The sequence below is a fragment of the Diceros bicornis genome, chromosome 25, assembly GCF_020826845.1.
Source record: "Diceros bicornis minor isolate mBicDic1 chromosome 25, mDicBic1.mat.cur, whole genome shotgun sequence".
NCBI classification, from domain to species: Eukaryota; Metazoa; Chordata; class Mammalia; order Perissodactyla; family Rhinocerotidae; genus Diceros; species Diceros bicornis.
Window position 1 is genome coordinate 19,505,719 of NC_080764.1, and position 22,438 is coordinate 19,528,156.

At 40.5% G+C, this 22,438-nt stretch overlaps 2 protein-coding genes across 8 annotated transcripts in view; both read right to left on the reverse strand.

The window, feature by feature from the left end:
* TXNRD1 (thioredoxin reductase 1) overlaps positions 1-22,438 on the reverse strand; it is a 64,109-nt gene that overhangs the window by 36,062 nt on the left and 5,609 nt on the right. For 4 of the 7 annotated variants that reach the window (XM_058568533.1, XM_058568532.1, XM_058568535.1 and 1 more), the window contains 3 exons: positions 6,098-6,220; positions 3,790-3,862; positions 1,886-2,005 (listed from right to left, as the gene is read on the reverse strand). In XM_058568533.1, the coding sequence (XP_058424516.1) occupies positions 1,886-2,005; positions 3,790-3,862; positions 6,098-6,184 (280 nt within the window). In that variant the 5' untranslated portion in view covers positions 6,185-6,220. Of the gene's footprint in view, positions 1-1,885; positions 2,006-3,789; positions 3,863-6,097; positions 6,221-7,686; positions 8,025-22,438 lie in introns of all 7 variants that reach the window. The other 3 variants (XM_058568529.1, XM_058568530.1, XM_058568531.1) reach the window with 1 other exon arrangement.
* On the reverse strand, positions 9,336-16,338 carry EID3 (EP300 interacting inhibitor of differentiation 3). The gene has a single exon (XM_058568536.1). It carries the CDS (start codon positions 16,242-16,244, stop codon positions 15,132-15,134), a length of 1,113 nt encoding a protein of 370 aa, XP_058424519.1. The 5' UTR covers positions 16,245-16,338; the 3' UTR covers positions 9,336-15,131.

Consider the following 22,438-nt stretch of genomic DNA (forward strand, 5'->3'; position numbering starts at 1 on the left):
CCACCCAGGGTGTTCAGCCCACAGCAACACTCCTCACATCTACTCCTCATATATGTTCCCCACACACCTCAGGCTCTAGCCACACCAGGATATTTGCTATTCTTTAAATATAGTACCTTGTTCATTCTCTTCTCACTGCCTGAATGAAGCGACCTTCCCCTTCTCTGCTGATTGTCAAGGATATAACGTCTGAGAAATCATCTCCAGTCACCTCTTGAATCACATTTACCAATTCCACCTCTGGGGTCCCAGGGTACTTGGTTTGTACATCAATGATAACAGAATCTGTGTACCTACAGGATTTGTGTTATTTATCTCTATTTCCAAAGCACAGACTGAAGTGCCATCAGTGGGTACTCAATAGTAATGTTACATAACTTCCTCAGTAGGATTTCTGAAATATCTACTATGAAGTTTAATAAATTAACTGAAGGGAGACCCTGCTATTAACTAGGTGCATTAACAGTAGGCTTCCAAGAAGGGAAAGAGCACATTAATGGCAGACTTAGTTGGTAGGCATTCAGACACGGGAGTAAATAATAACTTGGAGGTGGGTAGAGGTGGGAATAGAGGTGGACTACTGGTAGATTACACGTTATATTCATGTTCCATAGGTCAAAGAGTCTGCTCAACTGCCCTTTTTATTGGGCAAGAGAAAAGGACATGGGGCACGACATCCCAGAATCAAACCATCAAGCTCGCAGTACTGGCCTCAGGCCTCCAAAGGTCACGGACAGAAAGCAGCCTTCTAAGGGTCTGAGCAAAGAGATGAGACCCCAGCATAAGAAAACTTTTAACGTAACTGATTTTCTAAGATTCTAGACTTGGGGAAAAAAAGTACTGTTGATTTTAAATGGGAAGTAAAAGCATCAACAAAGGAAGCATGACCAGTTTGAGCAGGAGCAAAAGTTTTCAAAGCATGTATTTATGCCTTTTTTTTTCTTTGTGAGGAAGATCAGCCCTGAGCTAACATCCAATGCCAACCCTCCTCTTTTCGCTGAGGAAGATTTGCCCTGAGCCAACATCTGTGCCCGTCTTCCTCCACCTTATATGGGACGCCGCCACAGCATGGCCTGACAAGTGGTGTGTCGGTGCGCGCCCGGGATCTGAACCTGCGAACCCCAGGCCGCCAAAGCAGAGTGCGCGTACCTAACCACTTGCGCCAACAGGCAGCCCCTATGCCTTCTTTAAAAATATTTAATAAACTATTAATTAAAAGTCAGAAAAGGCCACAAAATAATTTACCCTAGCTATGGCTGGAAGATTTCTCTCAAATGTCCCATAGCCTATAGATCTCAAAACTTAAATCGGAGAGGGGTTGGAGTTTCACTCTTCAAGGACATGACCTAGGTCATTCATTAGCCATGAAGCTGTGCCAGGCCTCATTTAATTCTTCCGCCTGATAATGCAATCTACTTTCTAAAGTCAACAGATTTCTCTTCAACTTATCTAGGGTTTCTAGGGTACGCTAAATATTTTTAGTCCAAAAAAACTAACCATACCCTTCTCAACAAACAAACAATTCTCCCACCCCTAAAATATCAGCTCATGAAATAGACTTCTTTGGAGAAAGAAAAATGCAACAGCGTCAAAGAAGAGCAAATATAATCTGTACTCCCTTATGAAACTATATAATTATGAGAATTTATTTGAAAGAATTCTAGTCTTCTATTATAGAAAGATATTCCAAGCACAATATCAGTTCTTACCATAACAGCTGTGTAGCTACCTGACACAGGATAACCCCAGTGATTTTATCTATAAAAAATGTAAACCATAACAACTTTCAGGTTATGTGGTAGTCTGGTGCATTGTAAGAGCACAGCTCAAATCCCTAAAAGCACGAAGGGAAGAGTGGTCCCTCCCCACCACTCCCCCGTCATACCCGTCTCCTCGACGTTCCATCCGTAGTTTCGAGAGTCTCGTAGGGCTTGTCCTAACAAAGCCGCTTGGTGCATCAGTTTTTTAGGTATGCAACCCACATTCACACATGTTCCTCCGAGACCTGCAACAACATTGAGACATGAGTTTATAGCCTGCTTCACAACCCTTCAAAGAAAAAGTTCGATTATTACTATTCTATGAAACATCATAATTTAGTTAATGTAGCCAATGTTGTTTATACAAGTTTATTCCTAAGTCTCACGACATTTCTAAGTAATGAGAGCCTTATATATCAAACACAGTACTATCACCCTAAAACAAAACAAAAATGAGCATATTTCCATATACTTCAAAGATTCAAAATTAATTGACTGCTGATAAAGATGCCAGAAATTGCCCTTTTACTTTGTGCACAACCCTAAACTTGCCACCCAATCTGTGACTACAACTGATAAGTGGTTGTGAAGCTGGGTGTGGGTGGACTGTAGCTGTAGTGGGTCTGTGACTACATATAAAATTTGAGATATATGAGCATTTTTTTAAGGAGGTGGTCTACAGCTTTCGTTGATTCTCACAAAGGAATTCAGGACCAAAACAAAAAAAAAGGTGTAGCATCCCTGAGCTTGAAGAACATGGTGATAGCTTGTCTGTTAGAACAAAATGTAGGCAGGTAAGGAAGCGGTCAACACGACATGAGTGAGAGGGCACGATGGCAGTGGACTCACAGCTCAGGCAACAGAAGCTCTCTGAGAATGCTACCAGAGTGTCACTATGGAGTGTAAGCTCCACAGGCCAGAGAGGCCATGCCCAGCACAAGGCCAGTACCTAACACAAACTGACACCTAATAAACATAGGCCGAATGGATGAACTAGAAATTGTGACACGGTCTTATCCAGACTTACTGCTTCTTGCCTCCTTTTAATTTGAGCAGCTGAGTCATCTTGATAAAACTTACATATCCCATTACTTCCCTCCTCAAAGGCTTCCTTATGCTTTAATTAGGTCCAAATGCCTCATCTTGGCCTACAAGGACCTGTATAGTCTGACACCTGCCTTTCTCTCCAATCTTACTTCCAGCTCCCACCACCCATGCCACAACCATGGAGGACTCTTACCTACCTTTGTATGTGCTATTCTGTGGGAAAGACAGAGAAAAGTTGCCTACAAATTTCTTGCTCAGCTTTTGGCACACTTGGCTTATTCTTATTCTTTTGGCCTTATCTAAATGCCACCTCTTCAGAAGCTTTCCTTGATAATCTTCTCAAAGTTAAACTCCTTCCTTCATCCAGTTCCTCTCTATTCCACCACATAATTTTTTCAGTGCCACTTATCATAATTCATAAAGTTCTTGCTTATCTTTTGCCTCCCCACTAGAATATAAACTCCACAAGAGCAAGAAGTTCATGTCTACCATGTTCACTGCTATATCCCCACGGCCCTGGTTCATAATAAGTGCTCAATAAATACTGTTGAATAAATGAATAATGAACATATAATTCACCAAGACTGAGAAGAAGCAAGGGCTATCTGTTAAGATTCCTTATAAGAATCCTATCTGATTCCAGTTATTGCTGAATGTAGGAGATGGATTTAAAACAGAAATCCACAGATCAAGAGTTTAATCGTTCAGTTATTAAGCCCCTAGGTCTATTAGGTTACTCAAATATTTAGCTTTAAATCATTGTAACAGCTGTGGATAAGGTTTTGTATTATCTTGACTCTGTGCCAAAGAACCTAAATTTTCAACATTTAACTGGAGTCCATTTTAATCTAGCACAAGTGAAAGAGGTACATGTTTTTGTTTTGTTTTGCTTTTAATTTTTAAATTAGGTTTTATGAGCCATTTAATGCCAGAGAAAAACCTGCTCCTACAAATCCACTTCTAAAGTATTTTAAAAACTTACCCCATCTAGTTCCAAGAGGGGTTGGAGTGACAAAATCCAGGACCATCACCTTCTTGTTATATTTGGCTGCCTCCTGGAAAATAAAATTATTAAAATGAGTTGGAAAGGTTAACATGATAGACTGGAAATGAGTTATTAAAAACCCCTGCTATTTTTATTAAGCTATAACGCCTAAAGCATAATCAGTTATTAAGATCTGGGAATTTCATATACCAAGATGATTAGTGCAACTCCAAGATAAAAATTAAGCGATACTCAGATAGTCATAGGGTAGTTTTAAAGAATAGGCAGATTACAGCTGTAAAATTGTCAAGAGTCAGCTGGAAACCTTAGAAATCCTCTTACATAATTCCACTCAAACAGTAACAAATTAAGCAATAATCTGAGAAACATGTGGCCACTTCTAAGCAAGTGGTAAGCAGGCAGTAAAACAGATTTACTGAATAGTCTACAACGCTTCATTCAACCTGTATCCCTTAAGATAATAAAAGATTATCTAATTTAGTTTCTAGGCAGAATACTGGAAACATTTTTCTTCTGAAGTTGTCAGATTTCCTAAAATTTTCATGTGAGGAGCCCATGAAAAAGCTGATGTATCTATAACGTTTCAAAAATCTATTTTAAGGGAGTGATGACTACAGTCAAAAGTTCATTTTGCAGGGCCGGCCCGGTGGCGTAGTGTGTGCGCTCTGCTGAGGTGGCCCAGGGTTCAGATCCCGGGCACACACCGACGCACTGCTTGTCAAGCCATGCTGTGGCAGCGTCCCAGATAAAGTGGAGGAAGATGGGCACAGATGTTAGCTCTGGGCCGGTCTTCCTCAGCAAAAAGAGGAGGATTGGCGACAGATGTTAGCTCAGGTCTAATCTTCCTCACACACACACACAAAAGTTCATTTTGCAGAGTATCCTTTATCTTTCTGAGAGAATAAGTTTTGTGTATTGGCAACTAGACCTCCAAAGGTTATTTGAAGGGACTGAATCTGTGTGTCCTTCAATACCACCATCACTAGAGCAAAATACATCCGGTATTACTCCCAAATCATTTATAGCAAAGCACTGCTTGATGCCAGACATTGGCCTTCTCCTAATTTGAGCAGCTTCATTTGAATCTACCTTTACTGATTCACCACAAGCTACACCTGAGGGGGTTATAACCACCTCATCTTTTAAAAGCACCTGTTGGGGAAGGATGACAGGCCCAAGGGCCCCTCACACATGGAAAATGTGTCTCACAATTCAGGGCCAGGAGCCTCACTCCTAACCTCCCTTATCTATACATCCTCTACCCCATCAGCCCCAGGCCACAGAGTTAGTGGTTATCCTCTTAGCTCACTTCATATACACAGGAGGCAAACTTTTTTTTTTTTTAATTTTCATTTATTTATTTTTTTCCCCCAAAGCCCCAGTAGTTAGTAGTATGTCATAGCCGCACATCCTTCTAGTTGCTGTATGTGGGACACGGCCTCAGCATGGCCGGAGAAGCAGTGTGTTGGTGCGCGCCCCGTATCCAAACCCAGGCCACTAGCAGCGGAGCGCGCGCACCTAACCGCTAAGCCACGGGGCCAGCCCAGGAGGCAAACATTTTTAATAATTAAGTTTAAGAAATCCAACTACTCAAGGCCGGCCCGGTGGCGCAAGTGGTTAAGTGCGCGCGCTCCACTGCAGCGGCCCGGGGTTCGCAGGTTCGGATCCCAGGGTTCGCAGGTTCGGATCCCAGGCGCGCACCAACGCATCGCTTGTTAAGCACATGCTGTGGCGGCGTCCCATATAAAGTAGAGGAAGATGGCCACGGTTGTTAGCTCAGGGCCCATCTTCCTCAAGGAAAAAAGGGAAGGATTGGCATCAGATGTTAGCTCAGGGCTAGTCCTTCTCACAAAAAAAAAAAAAAAGAAAAGAAATCCAACTGCTCTTCTTCGGTGGGGGAGGAGGGGTTGTGAATAGGGAAATTGTTAAAAGGAAAAAAACCTAATATCATTATTTATAAGGAATATGAAATATATTTAATTTCAAACTATTTCCATACAATTTCCATTTCCAACCCATTTTCTTATTAACTTTGAAAAATCAACCAAACTTAAAATGAAAATGAGTCCCAAAATACTGGGGCCAGTACTTTTATATAAAGAACATATAATTCAACTTGGAAAAATGATTTATAAAGCAGTCCCTTAACATGTCCTGCCCAAGGTAAGGTGCAAAATGTCACAAGAGTGGCTCAAACAAATTCCACAGTGCACCAGGAGAACTCTGTCAGGGACGTAACTATTCTACCCATAACCCAACCCAGACAACACACAACGAGCCTTGCCTTAGCAGCTGCCAGTCCTCCTGAGCCCCCTCCAATGATGATGAGGTCATAGTCATAGGACTCGGGAAGATCCTCAGAGCCATTCATTTTCAGGAGCTTTTGAAGTGTGCCCTCCTGATAAGCCTAAAGAAGAAAAACAATAGAAGGGAAAATAATTTAACTCAAAAGCAGCAATGTCTGCCAAGTTTTAAGGGAAAATCTTTCTTTAAAGAAAAGCAAAGGGAATTTTCAAAGGAAAAATATTGTTTGGTTCATATTATGGCATACAAATGGAAATGTTCAACCTTCCTTCAAGTGATGATCAGTAACTTGCTATGTTAGGACTGTCCTAATGGTCTTTTCACATCACGGATAGCTACTTTGAAGTGCTCCTGTATTAATTCTACATAAGTAAGGTCCTGACGGCCCAAGAAAATCAACTTAGGCCTAAATTAAGTTTGATCATCAGTCCTTTTTTCCTAAAATCGTTAAACTGGGTTTTAAAAGCATTTGTACTGTATGCTTTTAATAGAACCATCAATACAATTTGGCAATCATCTTTACTTTCTAGTCAAAGGTAGAATAATGAGGGGGTTAAGGTCTCAGACTAAGATAGGGGCCTGGTAAATAGCAATTGAAACAGATTAGCCAAATATTTAAGACTTTTCTACATTGTTTAGGTAAGGCATAAAATCTAGAAATTCAGAACAAAATCATTAATTGACATTTACCTGCATGAAAAGTTAAATACGAAAGTCTCTGCTTTTGCAAGGCATTGTAAATAAGCAAAAAAAAGGGGGGGGAGGGGGCCCTAAATAAATAAATAAGCACAACTCCGTAAAGCTCACTTCTTTAATCTACCCATGCGCAAGCCTCCTATATTTAGTATTTAGTTTCCATGTACTTGGCACATAACAAGCTGTTAATAGAAATGTCAGACTTTTAATTAAAACAAAATAATTTCGGCATAGTGGTTGAGTTCGTGCGCTCTACTTCAGTGGCCCAGGGTTCAGATCCCAGGCATGGACCTACGTACTGCTTATCAAGCCATGCTGTGGCATCCCACATATAAAGTAGAGGAAGATGGGCACGAATGTCAGCCCAGGGCCAATCTTCCTCAGCAAAAAGAGGAGGATTGGCAACAGATTTAGCTCAGGGCTGATCTTCCTCACCAAAAAATAACTAAATAAATAATTTCATTCCACTAGTTTTTATACACATTAGTTACATTTCATATCAGCTTGGAACACTGTTTTGGTGATATATTTAATATTACCTTTTACTAAAGCAAAAATCTGTGCTAACATGAAATAATGATTGGAAAAGTTGTTAACAAGCACAAAAAAAATGTTTTTTTAGGGCCGGCCCCATGGCCTAGTGGTTAAGTTCAGTGTGCTCTGCTTCAGTGGCCCAGTTCAGTTCCTGGGCACAGACATACACCACTTGTTGGCAGCCATGCTGTGGCAGCGTCCCACATACAAAATAGACCAAGAATGGCACAGATGTTAGCTCAGGGCAAATCTTCCTCAGGAAAAAGCAAAAAAAAAAAAAAAATGTTTTTTTAAAAATCAAGTTTTAAACTTAATAATCCAAAAAGCCCCCAAACTTACCAGCCCAGATTGCACATTTTTCTCTTGCCTATCATCAGATGTAGGGGGCGAAAGGCAGTGCTTAGGGTCAGTAGAATAGGACACTTGGGATGAGGAAGGGGGTGCAGTGGAGGAAGGTGGAGGAGGTGGCTCGGCACTGTGGCTGCCCCTTGGCAGCATGGCAGGTACACAGGATGGCTCAGGGACTACAGGGAGAACACCTGGAAACCAGCAACAATGGGGACAAGGCTGCACCACTCTGATCGTCTGCACAAAAGGTCTAACGTGAGAGGCTGGTAAACACAGCCAGTATTCATCAACTGGCATTACGGCAGAGGCTCCTCCTTCAATATAAGGCACTGTGGGGGAAAAACAATTTGGTAATAGCCGTTCAGAGCAAATGATTAATATAAGCTTCAGATAACAAGCATTACTCTCTAGTGGGTCTCACAGAGCATAAGGCTGACTTGCTGGTTTCAAAGAATTAACTAACAAATGCACTTAGATGTTCTTCTGGAAAAATAACCATTTTTAATCTCAGCCTCGTTTTATCTGCACGTACTTAACACAGGTGGAGGCAGAACACAATTGTTGACTGCCTAAATAAAAACCACCCGTTCTTATAATCCCCTCCCCCAACATATCTGAAAGGAAGAGAAAGAAAATACATTGTCATGCTGAAAAGCCACATACTCCCTCCATCCTGTTCTTTATCAGACCTGGGTTCTTATGGTTGAAGCTTCAAGTCAAATTATATCAACCAATGCACAGATTTTACAAAGAAAGCTCTGAGAAAGCCTGAACATTTTTAACCCTGTAAAGTAACATCAGTAAGACACAGGCAATTAAGGCATTCAGCTGACCCCAAAACTAAACATGATGTTTTTAAATTTTAATCCAATTTAAAACTGAAATTGCTAGGGACTGGCCCCCTGGCTTAGCGGTTAAGTGTGTGTGCTCCACTACTGGCGGCCCGGGGTTCGGATCCCGGGCACGCTCTGACGTACCGCCTGTCTGGCCATGCTGACGCAGCGTCCCACATATAGCAACTAGAAGGATGTGTAACTATGTCATACAACTATCCACTGGGCCTTTGGGAAGAAAAAGGGAAAAAAAAAGGAGGAGGATTGGCGATAGATGTTAGCTCAGGGTCCGGTCTTCCTCAGCAAAGAGAGGAGGAATGGCGTGGATGTGAGCTCAGGGCTGATCTTCCTCACACACAAAAGAACAAAAAACTGAAATTGCTGTCATTCAGCTCCAGGTAAGTGGTTTCCCACCCGAAATATAAATAAGATAGACAGTAGAAGACAGCTTCCCCAGACAGTCTAAGGAAGGAGCACACAGACGAGGCAAAAAGAGACAGGAGAAAAATGCCCCCTATTCTCCCCCAATTACAATTGTTAGAAATGGTGGCCGCTGACCATAGCAGCTGATACGGAACAGGAGTTCTCAAACTTTTTAGTCTCAGGATCCCTTCACAACCTTAAATTATTTAGGATCCCAAAGAGCTTTAGTTAATGTGGGGTTTATTTATTAATATTTAGCATACTAGAAATTAAAACTGAGAAGATATTTTAAATACTAAAATATTCTAAACTATTAAAATATTAAATATCTTAAACATTATTGTTAAACATAATTTATTAAAAGTATTTTTTTAATTAGTGAGAAGAGTGGCCTTGTTTTATATCTTTGTAATTCTCTTTAATGTCTGTCTTAATAAAAAACAACTCATTATCTTTTCTGTGTTCAGTCTGCTGCAACACTGCCTATCATGTAGCCTGTGGAAAACTCCATGGTAGGCTTGCAAAAGAATTAAGAGTAAAAAAAGGCAAACAGCATTTTAGTACTATGAAGACAATTTTGACCTCAAGGACTTCCCTGAAGGGGCCTCAGGGGCCCCCGGAGGAATCCAGACCACACTGTGGGAACCACTGCTACAGGACATAGTGTAAATATACAACACCTCACCTGCAGGTGTTTGCCGGGTTCACATACAGGATGTTCTTCCATTTCTCCCATCTGCCTCTCACAGCAATGCTTTTCCCCCACCCCTCCTCAGGTAAAACACTGCTCCAGACTCCCCCCAAAAAGGCAGAATACTGAAAACAATTCAAGTGTGCTAGGTTTCTTTAAAATTAGAATAAGTAATTTTCATTTCCCCCCCAAACATGATTCATATCCTTTAGGCACAGATTTGTACTGTTTTTGTTTGTTTTTTGGTTTTTTTTTTTTACCATCATATGTGAGCTCTGGTGTTGAAGTGACCTAGGTTAAAATACTTGCTCTACCACTCTTGAGGCTAGGTGACTTGGGCTAATCACCTAATCCTTAGGAGTCTCTGTTCTGTCATTTTGTAAAATGAAGTTAACATACCCCTATACCTCACCAAACTGCTGAGTTTAAGTGAGATAATGCATATCAGCACAGTGGCTGGTAGGAAAAATCCTTTTAAGTTACTAGTTCTCCCCTTCCTAAAGAAGAGAACTGGCCTGGGGCTGAGTCAAAAGCTCCGGAGTGTTTTACAGATGCTCCCTGCACTTCCCTGCACCGCCCCCCACATGAAATGCCCTCTTCCTGTCACACATCCTGATCCAGCACATAGACAGACTGCACAATGTTAGATTATTTGTATTCAACGTACACAAACACATTACCCTCCTAAAGCATTCCTTTAGGGGTTGGGGGATTCCTTTACCAACATTCTAAGACTCCAACATAACACCCATTCCTTCCATGAAGTCTCGCTGAAGTCTCCAAAGAGCACTGTCTTTTTTTAATTGCAACTCCATTAACACATGTTGTCAGGGCACTTAGCACAGGCTGTTCCACCCCAGTCCTTTGTGCCCTTCAATATTTAGCAGGAAGTCTTTACTTGACAGTGCCCTCAAGTTGGGTCCTCCTCTGAGATCCCACTGGCATCATCACACAATCCCACCAACTATGCAAGGACAGGCATCTTCAGGCATCTTGTCTTTCATCTTTGCATCACCAGTGCCAACTTTGTGATATATATGTGTGATTTTCAAAAATATTTCCAGAATAAAAGACTTAGGTGCTAGTTCCTACTCTGGTATGAATATCAAGAGGCTGGGTTTCAGTTTTCTCATCCATAAAAATAAAAGTTGTGGTAAAACACCGGAAAAGTACAAGGCATATAGCATAGTGGGTTAGGAGCTTAGATATAGACCAAATCTGAACCTGACTTTACCACTTACGTCTGATCTTGGGCAAGTTCCTTCAATTCTCCTGCCTGGGTACCCTGTCTACAGTGATTATCTCACCCACACCAGGAGCCAACTTCCTTTGATATCTGACTGCTATGTTGCCGACATGCTGCAGCATCCACTGGGGTTGTACCTCAAGCCTCTTTGTGCTTTGGAGGATTATGTGGCAGGAAAGAAATAACACTAAATGATGGCTTAAATGCTACAGACTGTCTAGGAGAGAATGGGCCCTGAGCCTAAGACAGAAGTTGGCAAACTACAGCCTGCAGGGCAAATCCAGTAGGCCAGTTTTTTGGTTTTTTTTTTAACAGCCCCTAAGGATGATTCTTAACATTTTTAATAAGGGGGAAAAAATCAAGAGTAATACTTCATGATACATGAAAATTATATGAAATTCAAATTTCAGTACCCATAAATAAAGTTTTATTGGAAAACAGCACACTCATTTGTTTCCATATTGTCTATAATATCTGCTGTTTTCCCAACAATAGCATAGTTGATTAATTTCAACAGAGATCATATGGCTCACAAAGCTTAAAATATTTACTATCTGGCTTTTTGCAGAAAAAAATTTGCCAATTCCTGGCCTAGGGAAATTCTGAGTCAATGTTGTTGGCAGGTGCTAGGTGGAAAGTACCAAACAATAATACTCAAGTGAGCTCAAATCAAATAATTAAAAGTTCAAGGAAGTAGAGGTTCTTGCTACACTATCCTCCTCCAAGTAGAACCAGGGAAGTTGATTCTCCATGACCAATTAATTATCTAGATCTTCAGCTATTATGCACCTAAAATATCTAGAGCCAAGGTAATACTTAACATTTACTCTTATCAACTACTCTGGCAAATTACTTATGACAAACAGATTCCATTTCAAATGCCTCCCCCCCGGGGGCCTTCCCTTATCACTTTGAGGTAGCATCTCAACCATTATCCAAGCAGTTTTTCTACAGAGCAATCATCATTAATAGGAATATTGTTGACTCCCCCTCTGATAGGCTGAACAATGGTCCTCCAACATCGAAGTCCGAATCCCTAGAACTTGTGAATACACTACCCATAAAAGGGACTTTGGAGATGTGATTTAAGGACCTGGGGATGGGGAGATCTTCCGGGATTATCTCAGTGGGCCCAACTTAATCACAAGTATCCTTATAAGAGGGAGGCTTCATTACAGTAGAAAACGTGAAAACAGAAGAGGTTGCACTGTCAGCTTTGATAATGGAGGAAGAGACCGTGAATCAATGAATGCAGGCGGCCTCCAAAAACTGAAAAAGGCAAGAAAACAGGTTCTCCCCTCAGAGCCTCAACAGGGACCAGCCCTGCTGACACCTTGACTGTAGCCCAGAAAAACCGATTTGACTTCCAACCTCCAGAACAGTAAGATAATAGATTTGTGTTGTTTTAAGCCACTAAACAGTAATTGATAACAGCAGCAATAGGAAACTAATACACCCACTAAAATAAGAATTCCACGAGAGATGGGCAATTTTCTGTCCACCACTTTTCCCATCAGTGCCTAGAGCAGTTCCTGGCACAGTGGCACTGAGTAAATTAACAAAGTGCCAATTCCAAGTGCTCGGTATGGGATTCCCCAGAACAAAGGCAAGACTATGAGGAAGTCACATCCAGACTTAAAGGAAAGTAACTGAACTATGACACAGATGTCACCATGGAAGGAGGTGGCAGCATGGGCTTTCCGACCCTGACCCAGAAAGTGAGGCACTAACATGAGTGCTCACGATGAGCCAGACACTGTGCTAGATGTTTTACATCTACTATCCCACTTAATCCTCACAATAGTCTTCCAAGCAGATGTCATTCCCGTTTCAGAAATGATGATATAGCAGGCCTTAGAGATTAAGAAACTTCAAGAATTGAACCCACTGAAACACAAATCTCTTGCTTTTCTCACTACACCATACCCAGTAATTCACATTTCAAAGTACTTGTCACATACATTTCCTAATTTTATCCTTACTGTAAACTTAAGGGATAGGTATTATTCCCACTTAGCAAATCAAAAACCCAAGGTTTACAGGTTCAGTAATTTTCCCCAAGTCTCTAACTAGAATGTTAGAGAGTAAAGATCTGATCCCAGATCCTTTGATCAGAAAGTGGTTCTGTTATACAATAAAGTTCTAATTTAAAGAACTTTCCATAATATTCTCCTAAAATTCAGTTGATTTTATTGAACCTGTAAAATTTAAGCCACTCTAACTATATTAATAGGAAACCAGTAGATTTGCAGTTTGCTTCATATTTAATCTCTATAATTGAATTATCTATTGGTCAATTTTCCTTTTTTCTTCAAGGTTAGCAGTCGCTTTAATTTCAAGGTGATGAGACAACCCAGGTGTCATGACAACCAGTAAAAATAGAAACAAGAGATACTTGATTTATATTTTAACAGCTATAACTTTAGAGAAGACCTAAAAAACTACTGTCTCCACAAACCTCCAGATTATCTATTAATGCTTTTAATCATCACTAAGTTTCAAATATCCTAGTAAAGACACTAGGCATTTAACAGAGCAAGCTGGGGGTGAGTAAGGAACTGAGGCAACACCTTTTTGCTATCATTAAGAGTACTATTTCCTCAAACAGCAAACCTCTGGAAAACCCAAGGAACTCAGCTGGTAGAGACATGCTAAGTGAGGATCAGAGAAACCAAACGATGCTTCCATGACTGCTAAATCAAAGGGTGGTGGTAGACACCGCGAAGGTTAGCACTCCTTCACACGATAAAGGGGAAGGAACGACTAGGAAATAACTGGCCAAGTTTCATGAGAAATTTCTCTCTTTGCTAAAAACCTCCACTATTACTGGTGAAGAACCTTCCCCACACATATATAAGATCTCTCCTCTCAATCTTGATGTCATTCGTTCTGTCTTTGGATTTCCCTTCCCTTTACATCCCACTTGACTTAGCAGGAAAGTTTATCATTACTGCTATGCAAAACAGATACTTATCCACTTACCAGTTTAATGGTAAAAATCCACTCCTACCAACAATTAAGTTCCTAGAGGGATCAAGAAAAGAAGCTTCTAGGCATGCTCACTGCACCTTCGGAAACTGTTTTCTTAAAGATCCAAATTTTTGGCAGTAACCTCCAAATAAGGCTGTAATTTATACTCTTAAAACAACTGCAAGCAACAAAAAGAAAAAAAAGCCTTCATGGCTTTATATGAATTGAAGAACATTTGGATAAATTAGTCATATATTTCAGTTTAAACAGGGACGGTTTCCAGGCATTTAAAGCCCTATTAAGAAATGGAAAATCGAATGGAGAACAAATAGTCAAGGCTGTCACACAATGAAACATCACTGATTCTGAACAACACTCTGTGTACTAGCAGAAGCTACCAAGGGAAACAAGAAGCCAGCAAAGAAACTACCCAAGTAGATAAAGACTATAACTGGATGTCAAAAGATTTTGTTTGAAATAATCTGACAAAAATATTTTCTACCTCTGAGAATACTAAAATACGAGTTAATTCAATTTTTGCCCAGTTTAACATTGAAATGGAATAGTTTTCTTAAAAATCTTATGGTTCTCTGGTGCCATAACTTTTCCCAATTCCATACTCCCCTGCCTAGAACACCTCTCCTGTCTTTAACCAATTCCTACTCAGCTTTCAGCACTTAATTAACACCTCACCTACTACAGTAGAGACACACTACCTTTGTTGAGTTCCATCACGAGAAATTATTTAGACTATAGATATCCACTCATTAATCTTACTGACTCCTCTTTGTAAAGAAGTATATGGCATCTAAATTTTTTTTACACTCAACATTGCAGATTCACTGCCCTATGGTTAGTCTTTCTTGACCATTTTTTTCACTCACTCTTCCCCCAACCTGGTTAGGAGCCCCATATGGGATTCCCTTGGTTCCCTATAAAAGAGGAAGCAATGTAATATCACAGAACATCCTAAGTGATTTTTTGGCAAATTACCAAATACTTTGTAATTTATGAAATTCAGAATGGATTTTTATTAAGTCTTAAAAGGCATTCAAAAAATTTTTCTCATGAACATGCCAGTGCATTTTTTTAATAACAGAAGACCAAACTACCAAGAAAAATACACTGCACAGTAAAATAATTTCTGACGTTCTTGAAAATACTTTTTCACTTTCCAAGAGATACAATATGTGCTTCTGTTCAGATTTTACTCTTCATTTTGAAATACATTAGAAAAGCCAGAAAACGCATCCTATACTAAGAACAAAAATCTTTAGTATGAGTTTGTGATCATAGCCTCTGAAATTTCAAAAGTTGCCACAATATTTTTCCAGTCCTGTAAACTCAAAGATATAACTCCTTGTTTCCTGCCATGGGAACTGGGATCATTTCCCTCACCCATTTGGTTAATATTAATTGGCTCTAATATTGGCAGCCTGTCTTGGTCAAGCCTTATTCTTGCAAAACCATCCCTTATAATGAAAGAAACATAAAATATATTCTCCACAGTACGAGAAAAAGAGTTTGGATCAACCACAAATTCAAAATAGGACACAGGAGTATCAGGATACTTTCGAAAGTACATTTGCAACAATCCCAAGATTCTTTCCACTTCTTTTTCTGTCGCTTCTTGATTACCATTCAGGTCCAACTTCCTCAGCTTTGTAGGCATATCCCCGTTTTCTTCCATTTTGTGAACTTTTTTCTGGTGGTCAAGCCGGGGCTTTGGTGCAGAAGGCTCTGACTTGAACGAACCAAAAATAAAGTGGAATGTTTCAGCTCGCACTATCCAGGATGTTGCTTCCTTTTGTACTGTCTCCCAGAAGGAAAGAGCTATATTATCATCACAGCCACCCAACTCATCATGTTCATCCTCTTCCATCCAGTTTAGACCCACAAATATAAACAGAAAGTCACAAAACGCTACTTGATTAAAAAAGCTCGTATTAGAGTTTAGCTGCTTTGCTTTTTCTTTACCCAAATCAGAAGCCAAAACAAGAAACTGGGCATCGAGGGCTGCTTCCCTTGTTCGGCTCACTCCATCAAACAGGACATTGGCTTCCTCAAGAGCCTCGGTTAATGAGTTGCTCGCTCTGTTCACTATGTCATCACGATTCTGCTGCACGTTATAGATGAGCTGCCGGTACTGCTTGCGGATATTCCGGCATTTCTCCTCGTCAGCCTCGAGCCCTAGGAGGTTTGGTTTTATGGCGGCATCCCCACAGCCGAGGTCGTCAGAGCAGCAATCAGGCCCCAGCGCTTCCACCTTCATCGGTTCTCCGTCCTCCTCCGCCTGCTTCACAGAGTACGCGCTACCAGTGATGCTCACCACCGGCTCCTCTTTTTTCTCCACGCCCTCCTTCAGAGAGTCTTTCTCATCAAACATGTCGACAACTGCTGATGCTCAGCTAACGGCTTTCGCTACGTTTCCCACAACAGCAGAAAGTGAGGAGGTCAGTTAGAGCGGAGGGCGTCCGCCCATGCGCACTGGCGGCGCGGCCCGGAGGCCCGCCCCTGCTCCCGCCCCCGCTCCCGCCCCCAGCTCGCTCCACCTCCCGCCGGCTGCCGCCCGCTGCGCCGCAGACCCCAGGCCCCGCGTTCGCGAACGAGCCCGCGGCCGCGCACAGAACGCGCGCAATAATGGGTCCCAACGCCGAGTATCCGTTCAAGCAACAGCTATTATTTTAGCGTTTACGAACAGTGTCATGTAGCTTTCAAAGAAACAGATGGACAACGTTATGACAAAATTGCGGGGAGACTAAAGGTCCTGCGCTCTAAAACATTCGCTGTCATCTTGCCACTAGGTCGACCTCCATTTTTCGTTCTTAATATGATTAAAAGGTGGGGTGTCTTTTTGTTTTTGTTTTTTTGAGAACTAAATCTGGCTAGATTACAAACTGCCCGTAAAGCCAAGGACTGTGAAACGCAGAACCTCCATTACAAATCGGCCGAACTCGCAGGGTTCATTTGCAAGGTGGTTGTTTGGAACTCATTCTTCAATATACAAATGCACACTTACCTTCGGGGGCCCTCAAAAGCCAAATCCCCTCCAAACTACCCCATAGTGGGAGGGAGGGCCCGTCTTGGGGATGCGTCTCTTCCAGCGCATGTGCGAAGGGTGGGGCGTATTATTCAAGTGATCTTTGGTTCTCCACCACTCAAGGATGGAATAAACTGGGTACGGTTTCTGCAAAAGAGCTGTCTATTTGGAAGCTTCCCAACGGCTAAAGGCCAAAGACTAAATGGATAGTAAATCCGAACCCTAAAAGGTGAGCAAAGCTATGAAGATTTTAAACACAAATCTGTTCTAAGGAATATGAAAGCGAATAAGGATGTATAAATCAGGTAACTAATCTAGGTTGGAAAATGCACCCACTACCTAGTTCATTGGAAATTCACCCACTACCTAGTTCACTGAAAATTCTTGTACAGTTGGAGAAAGGGGTCAGCTGATCAGTCACACAAGTAGCAAAGTATATGTAACAATGGAAAGGAATACATTTTGTTTTTAACGAGAGGCACACTCTGAACCCACAAGATCAAAAGCTTTTAACCACTGCAACAGGTGCCCCTGTGACAGAGACAGAGAGACAAGAGACGGCAAAACTGCACCTGTCAACTCGAGTTTCCCCTTCCCTTCCTTGCTATGCATGTAGACTGTTCATTATTCTCTGACATTAGCAGAAAGCTTTTCACAAATGCATGAACAGCAAAACAGTATTAAGTCACTCCAAAATATTTACATTACTAGTCGTCCACCATTTTTTTTTAAGTAGGGGTAATTCAGGAAGAAACATACATTTTTCAAAAACACCATGCACTATGGTTACTTGTACATAGATATTATCCTGCCTATTAGACTGTTAGCTTCTCTACAGCAAGAACTTGGTTTTAAATATTCCAAGCAAAGCTGTTTTCACATGGAGGCATTTGAGTATGCATATTTGAATGTATAAATGAATGTAGATGAAAAACTTTGTCCCAGCACCTATTGCAAGTTATTTGGCAGCAAAAGATTAATTTCATAGATTAGTGGAAGAAATAGATCCTACAATCGAAAATAAAAGTTAACTGCTTTTCAGAAAGTCAGCCTTATCCCTTCTCTGAAATAAAGAAAAAGCAGGAGGAAAACAAAGTTGGGACCCAGGATCATCAAAGGGCCATATTTTCCCTCCAAGTCTGGCCAACTACAAACTAATATTTAAACCTGTTTTAAATCTTGGATGAAAATACACAGTTAATTCTAAGTCCCAAATCCAAAAAAGTTTGCTTTTATAATTAACCATATTCTTGGGAGCTTCTAATATCCACTTCATATTCAATAAAAGCAATTTATAAAAGAACTTTAAAAGACAAGCCAACCTTCCCACCCTAAGGTACTTATTTTCTCCTGGCTCAGAGAAAGGAAAACAGGCTGATACCAATTTGCTCCATACAGACCCTTTCATCTAAGGATTTCAAAATGCTTTAGAAAAATAAATTAATTCTCCCAACCTACTTATAAAGTATTACTAATGCCATTTACAGGGATTTCTCAGGTGATAATGGCCTACACAACTTGCTCAGAGCAACAGAACACATCAAGACAAGCATCATATTTCTAAATTGCAATTTCCAGCGCTGAATTCATTCTATGCTAGATCCCTGTCCCTAAGAACCTTAGTAACATGTAACTTAGATCGTCCTCAGAAAGTCATGCATGCACTGTATTTTGCCTTTTAAAATCTGCCTTTAGAGCACAAGGTTTAGATGTCGCTGCAAAGCAAAAATCTCAAGTCTAATGATTTTCCCCAATCATTTAAAGAATGAGATTTCTACACTTATGAATCCTTTAATCACTAAACAGAGATGTTATAACCTAAGGTCCAATTACTAGTAATAATTATATAAATGCAGCTTAAAAAGAAGGAATATTTATATAATGTTAGAAACCAATGTGACCTCAATAAAAAAAGAAGGAACAGCAATACAGAATTTCGGTTATACTGGTAAACTTCTCTATGACTTGTTACAGAAAGCAAAGTGTACTACTTCTTCAAAGAAATCACTAAGATGTACCTTCATGCAGTAAGACTAGTTCAGGTAACCAAGATATACAGCTTGGCCTTCAAGATAATTTAGCTCCTCTCCTCCCCTTTTTTCCTCTTTCAGGAGTTGTTGCCAAGGGCTCAGTATGGTCCTCCATTTCTTCTCTTCTGTTCTTCAGTTTTTTCTCCTATGTTATTTTTCAGTCCCTTTGCTAAGAGTTCAGATTCATTCATTCCAAGCATTCTTAAGCTCTTTCCCATAACCCCTAGTGCTCACCACAAACATGGTGGGATGGGTGTCGTAAGTTACAAGTCTCTGTATGGTCAAATAAAAAAAGAATTCACATAGGGTCCACTATCTTTTCCAGCAGGGTTTTAACTGCAGGATCAATCTATAACAGATGTTGAAGAGACTTCTGAGCCAAAGCCAGCAACCCAGCCAAGTCTGAGTCCTGCACTCTAACAGATAGACTTATCTTGCTATTAGCTACCTCCCTAAACTTTCCTTCTTTCACAAGAGTTTTACCCCCCTCATCCTGTCAGCGTATCTATTTAATACTGAGTTGTGAAGAAACATGGTAAAAAGTCCTGGTTTGATCTGTCAGATTAGCAGGATGTTAGGTATATTTTCTTTCTCATCTTAATTTCCTTTAAAGTTATGTTTGTGTGTATATTTTTGCTTTGTTTGGTTTTTTAGTATTAAAGGTAAACTTTGCTATGATCAAGGCAGATATCTGTGTGTTTTTTAAATGAGTTTCTGAAAATGGACAGCGTAAGGAGGCAAACTTGGGTTCCAATCTTGATCTATTAGCTATCAGTTTTATCTTAGGCAGATTACTTACCCTCTCAGCTTCCAGTTTCCTCATTTGATAGATGGGACTACAACTACTCACATCACAAAGGTACTTTAAGTACTGAATAAGAATTATGTGATAGATCTGAAATATTTTCAACTATTAAGTACTTATTAAATCTTAAATTATCTCAAAGATAGTAAATGTTTAATCAACATTAGACAGTAAATAGAAAAAAAATGTATACAAACCAGTAGCATCACTTCTGGATGTTGTTTTAGGAAAAGAAAAACATTTTAAAGGTTAAATCCATAAGGAGGAATACAGAAATATATCCCGCTATAACAAATACCAGTGAAAAGAAATTTACCATATAATAAAATAAATCTACTAAGGCTTCAACTAATGGAAATGTGTACAGCACTTTGAAGGGTAGACTTCTCTTCTAGATATTCTGAAGCAAGTCAACAAAGAGTCTGAGATTGTATGTAAAATTACTTATGTATATTTTTTTCATGAATAGCTCCTTGGATTTCAACAGATTCTTTAAAAAACCCAGTAGTATCTAAAAGAGGCTTTGCCTATGTGTGCTAGTCAAATAAGATGGCTTTATTAGTGAAGAAAAATAAAATGAAAGTCAAGTCCCACAAAATAATTTGAACCCACAGACTGAAATACTTTAAAGTATATAAAACCTCCGCCCTTGCTCTGTGGTCAAGTTATACACTTAACTGACACTTCAGAAAACCCAGTGCTGGCTGACTTGCCAAGCCTCAAGAACTAACATAAACAAGGGTATGAGATGAGGAGAATAAAACCTTTCAGGTTATAGGAACAATTATCAACTCTTGGGATACCTCAGAAGTTGGCAATGACCAGGAGCATCGTCTTGATAGACTAGGAGTAGAAAAGCCCTGGGTATGTGGCTTTTTAAGGAGGCAGCCTTGACCTCAGCTCTGGAGGCCTGGGTTCAAATCAAAACTAGTACTTTATTTTTTTTTTTTTAAAGATTTTATTTATTTATTTTTTTTCCCCAAAGACCCAGTAAATAGTTGTATGTCATAGCTGCACATCCTTCTAGTTGCTGCATTGTGGGACGCGGCCTCAGCATGGCCGGAGAAGCGGTGCGTCGGTGCACACCCGGATCCGAACCCGGGCCGCCAGCAGCGGAGCGCACGCACTTAACCACTAAACCACAGGGCCGGCCCAAAACTAGTACTTTATTAGTTTCCTGAGTTTCCTCATTTGTAAAATGAGTCTATTAGGTGTCTTCTCTGCCATACAGAATGGTTGTGACTCTTTGTAAAAAATCACATGCAAACATTTGTTGACAAATGTATTATAAAATATATACACTGCCCTACAGACTTGTGTTAGAGGTAACAAAGATAGTATCTAGCTGAACTCAAAAACAGAGGTGCTCAATAAACAGCAGCTAAATAGACATAATGTGACTTCTCAGCTGACCTGGACATACCTGCTGTGTCACAAGCTGCTGAAGGTGGACAACACTATCATACAGCTCTTTAAAATTCTGAACTGCTTTATATGCTGCCTAGAATCTCTTCTGAACAACTTAGGGCTTAGTCTCTGATAGACAGTGCAACTTCACAAAATCAGACACCTTGTAGCTAAATCCCTCACTTAAGTGAGTCTCCTCTGGCCCTACTATCATCCACTCACTCAACAAGTACTTACTGAATGCATACTAGGTGTTAAAAAAACACATGGAAGATATAAAAATAAATCATTTTCGTCCTAAAGGAACGAATTTAGTAGGCACAGAAGAATGCAGTTCCACTCAGCAAGCATCTAATGAATGAATGTTAATTTGCCAGAGCTATGCTAGGAATACCAAGATTTGCATGGGCTCAGCCCTGAATCATGAGCACACAATGACACTGGGGAGATCAGGCAAGTATCCCCACAGCAGTAACAGAAAGCCAAGTGCCAGAAGTATGAGGACACCAGAGTGAACTTGACAGACAGGCCTATGTTCCATTCCTGGCTGTGCCACTTAACTAGCTGTGTAAATTCTCAGGGCCTCCATTTTCTCATCTGCAACACTGGATAATACCACCTCCTTCACAGGAATATCGTGAGGATTTAACAACCAGGTATTATAGCATTTAGAGTCTAGTGTATAGTAAACATACAATAAAATAGCAGCTCCCATCATTAATAGGCATGTTTACTTAAATATTTGCTGAGCTCTAATATAGACCTGGGATCATAGGCACAAAGAATAAGATTAACTCTCCACTTTTGATAAGTAAGCCGAAAAATTATCATCGGCAGGATTCCTCCTTTTCCAGTGATAAGGATTTGTGGGAGTGCTGTGGGAGGCACAGAGGAGGGAAAGAAAGGGCAAATCTGGCCTTGTACTCTAAAACAGGTAGGCAGTTGGAAAAGTGGGTTTGAGGAAGAGAAGTCAGGAAATGAAATAAACAACAGAATGAAGGAGGGAAATTTTAGGGACTACAGCTGCAGTAGCATCCCCACGAGCTTTTGGTAGATGAGGGAGCAGAGCAGGAGACAACCAGAAAAGCAGGCTGGATCCAGACCCTGGAGGACACAGAATACCAAGCTAAGGAATGTACACTTTATCTTGGATGCAGATTTGGGGGCAGGGAAGAAGCAATCAGGAAGATGACTCTGGCAGCAGATAGACTGGAAAGGGAGGGAGATCAGAAGTGGGAGGCCAGTTAGAGACTGCTGAAATGGTTTAAGCAAGAGGAAATAAGTACCTGAAATAGCCA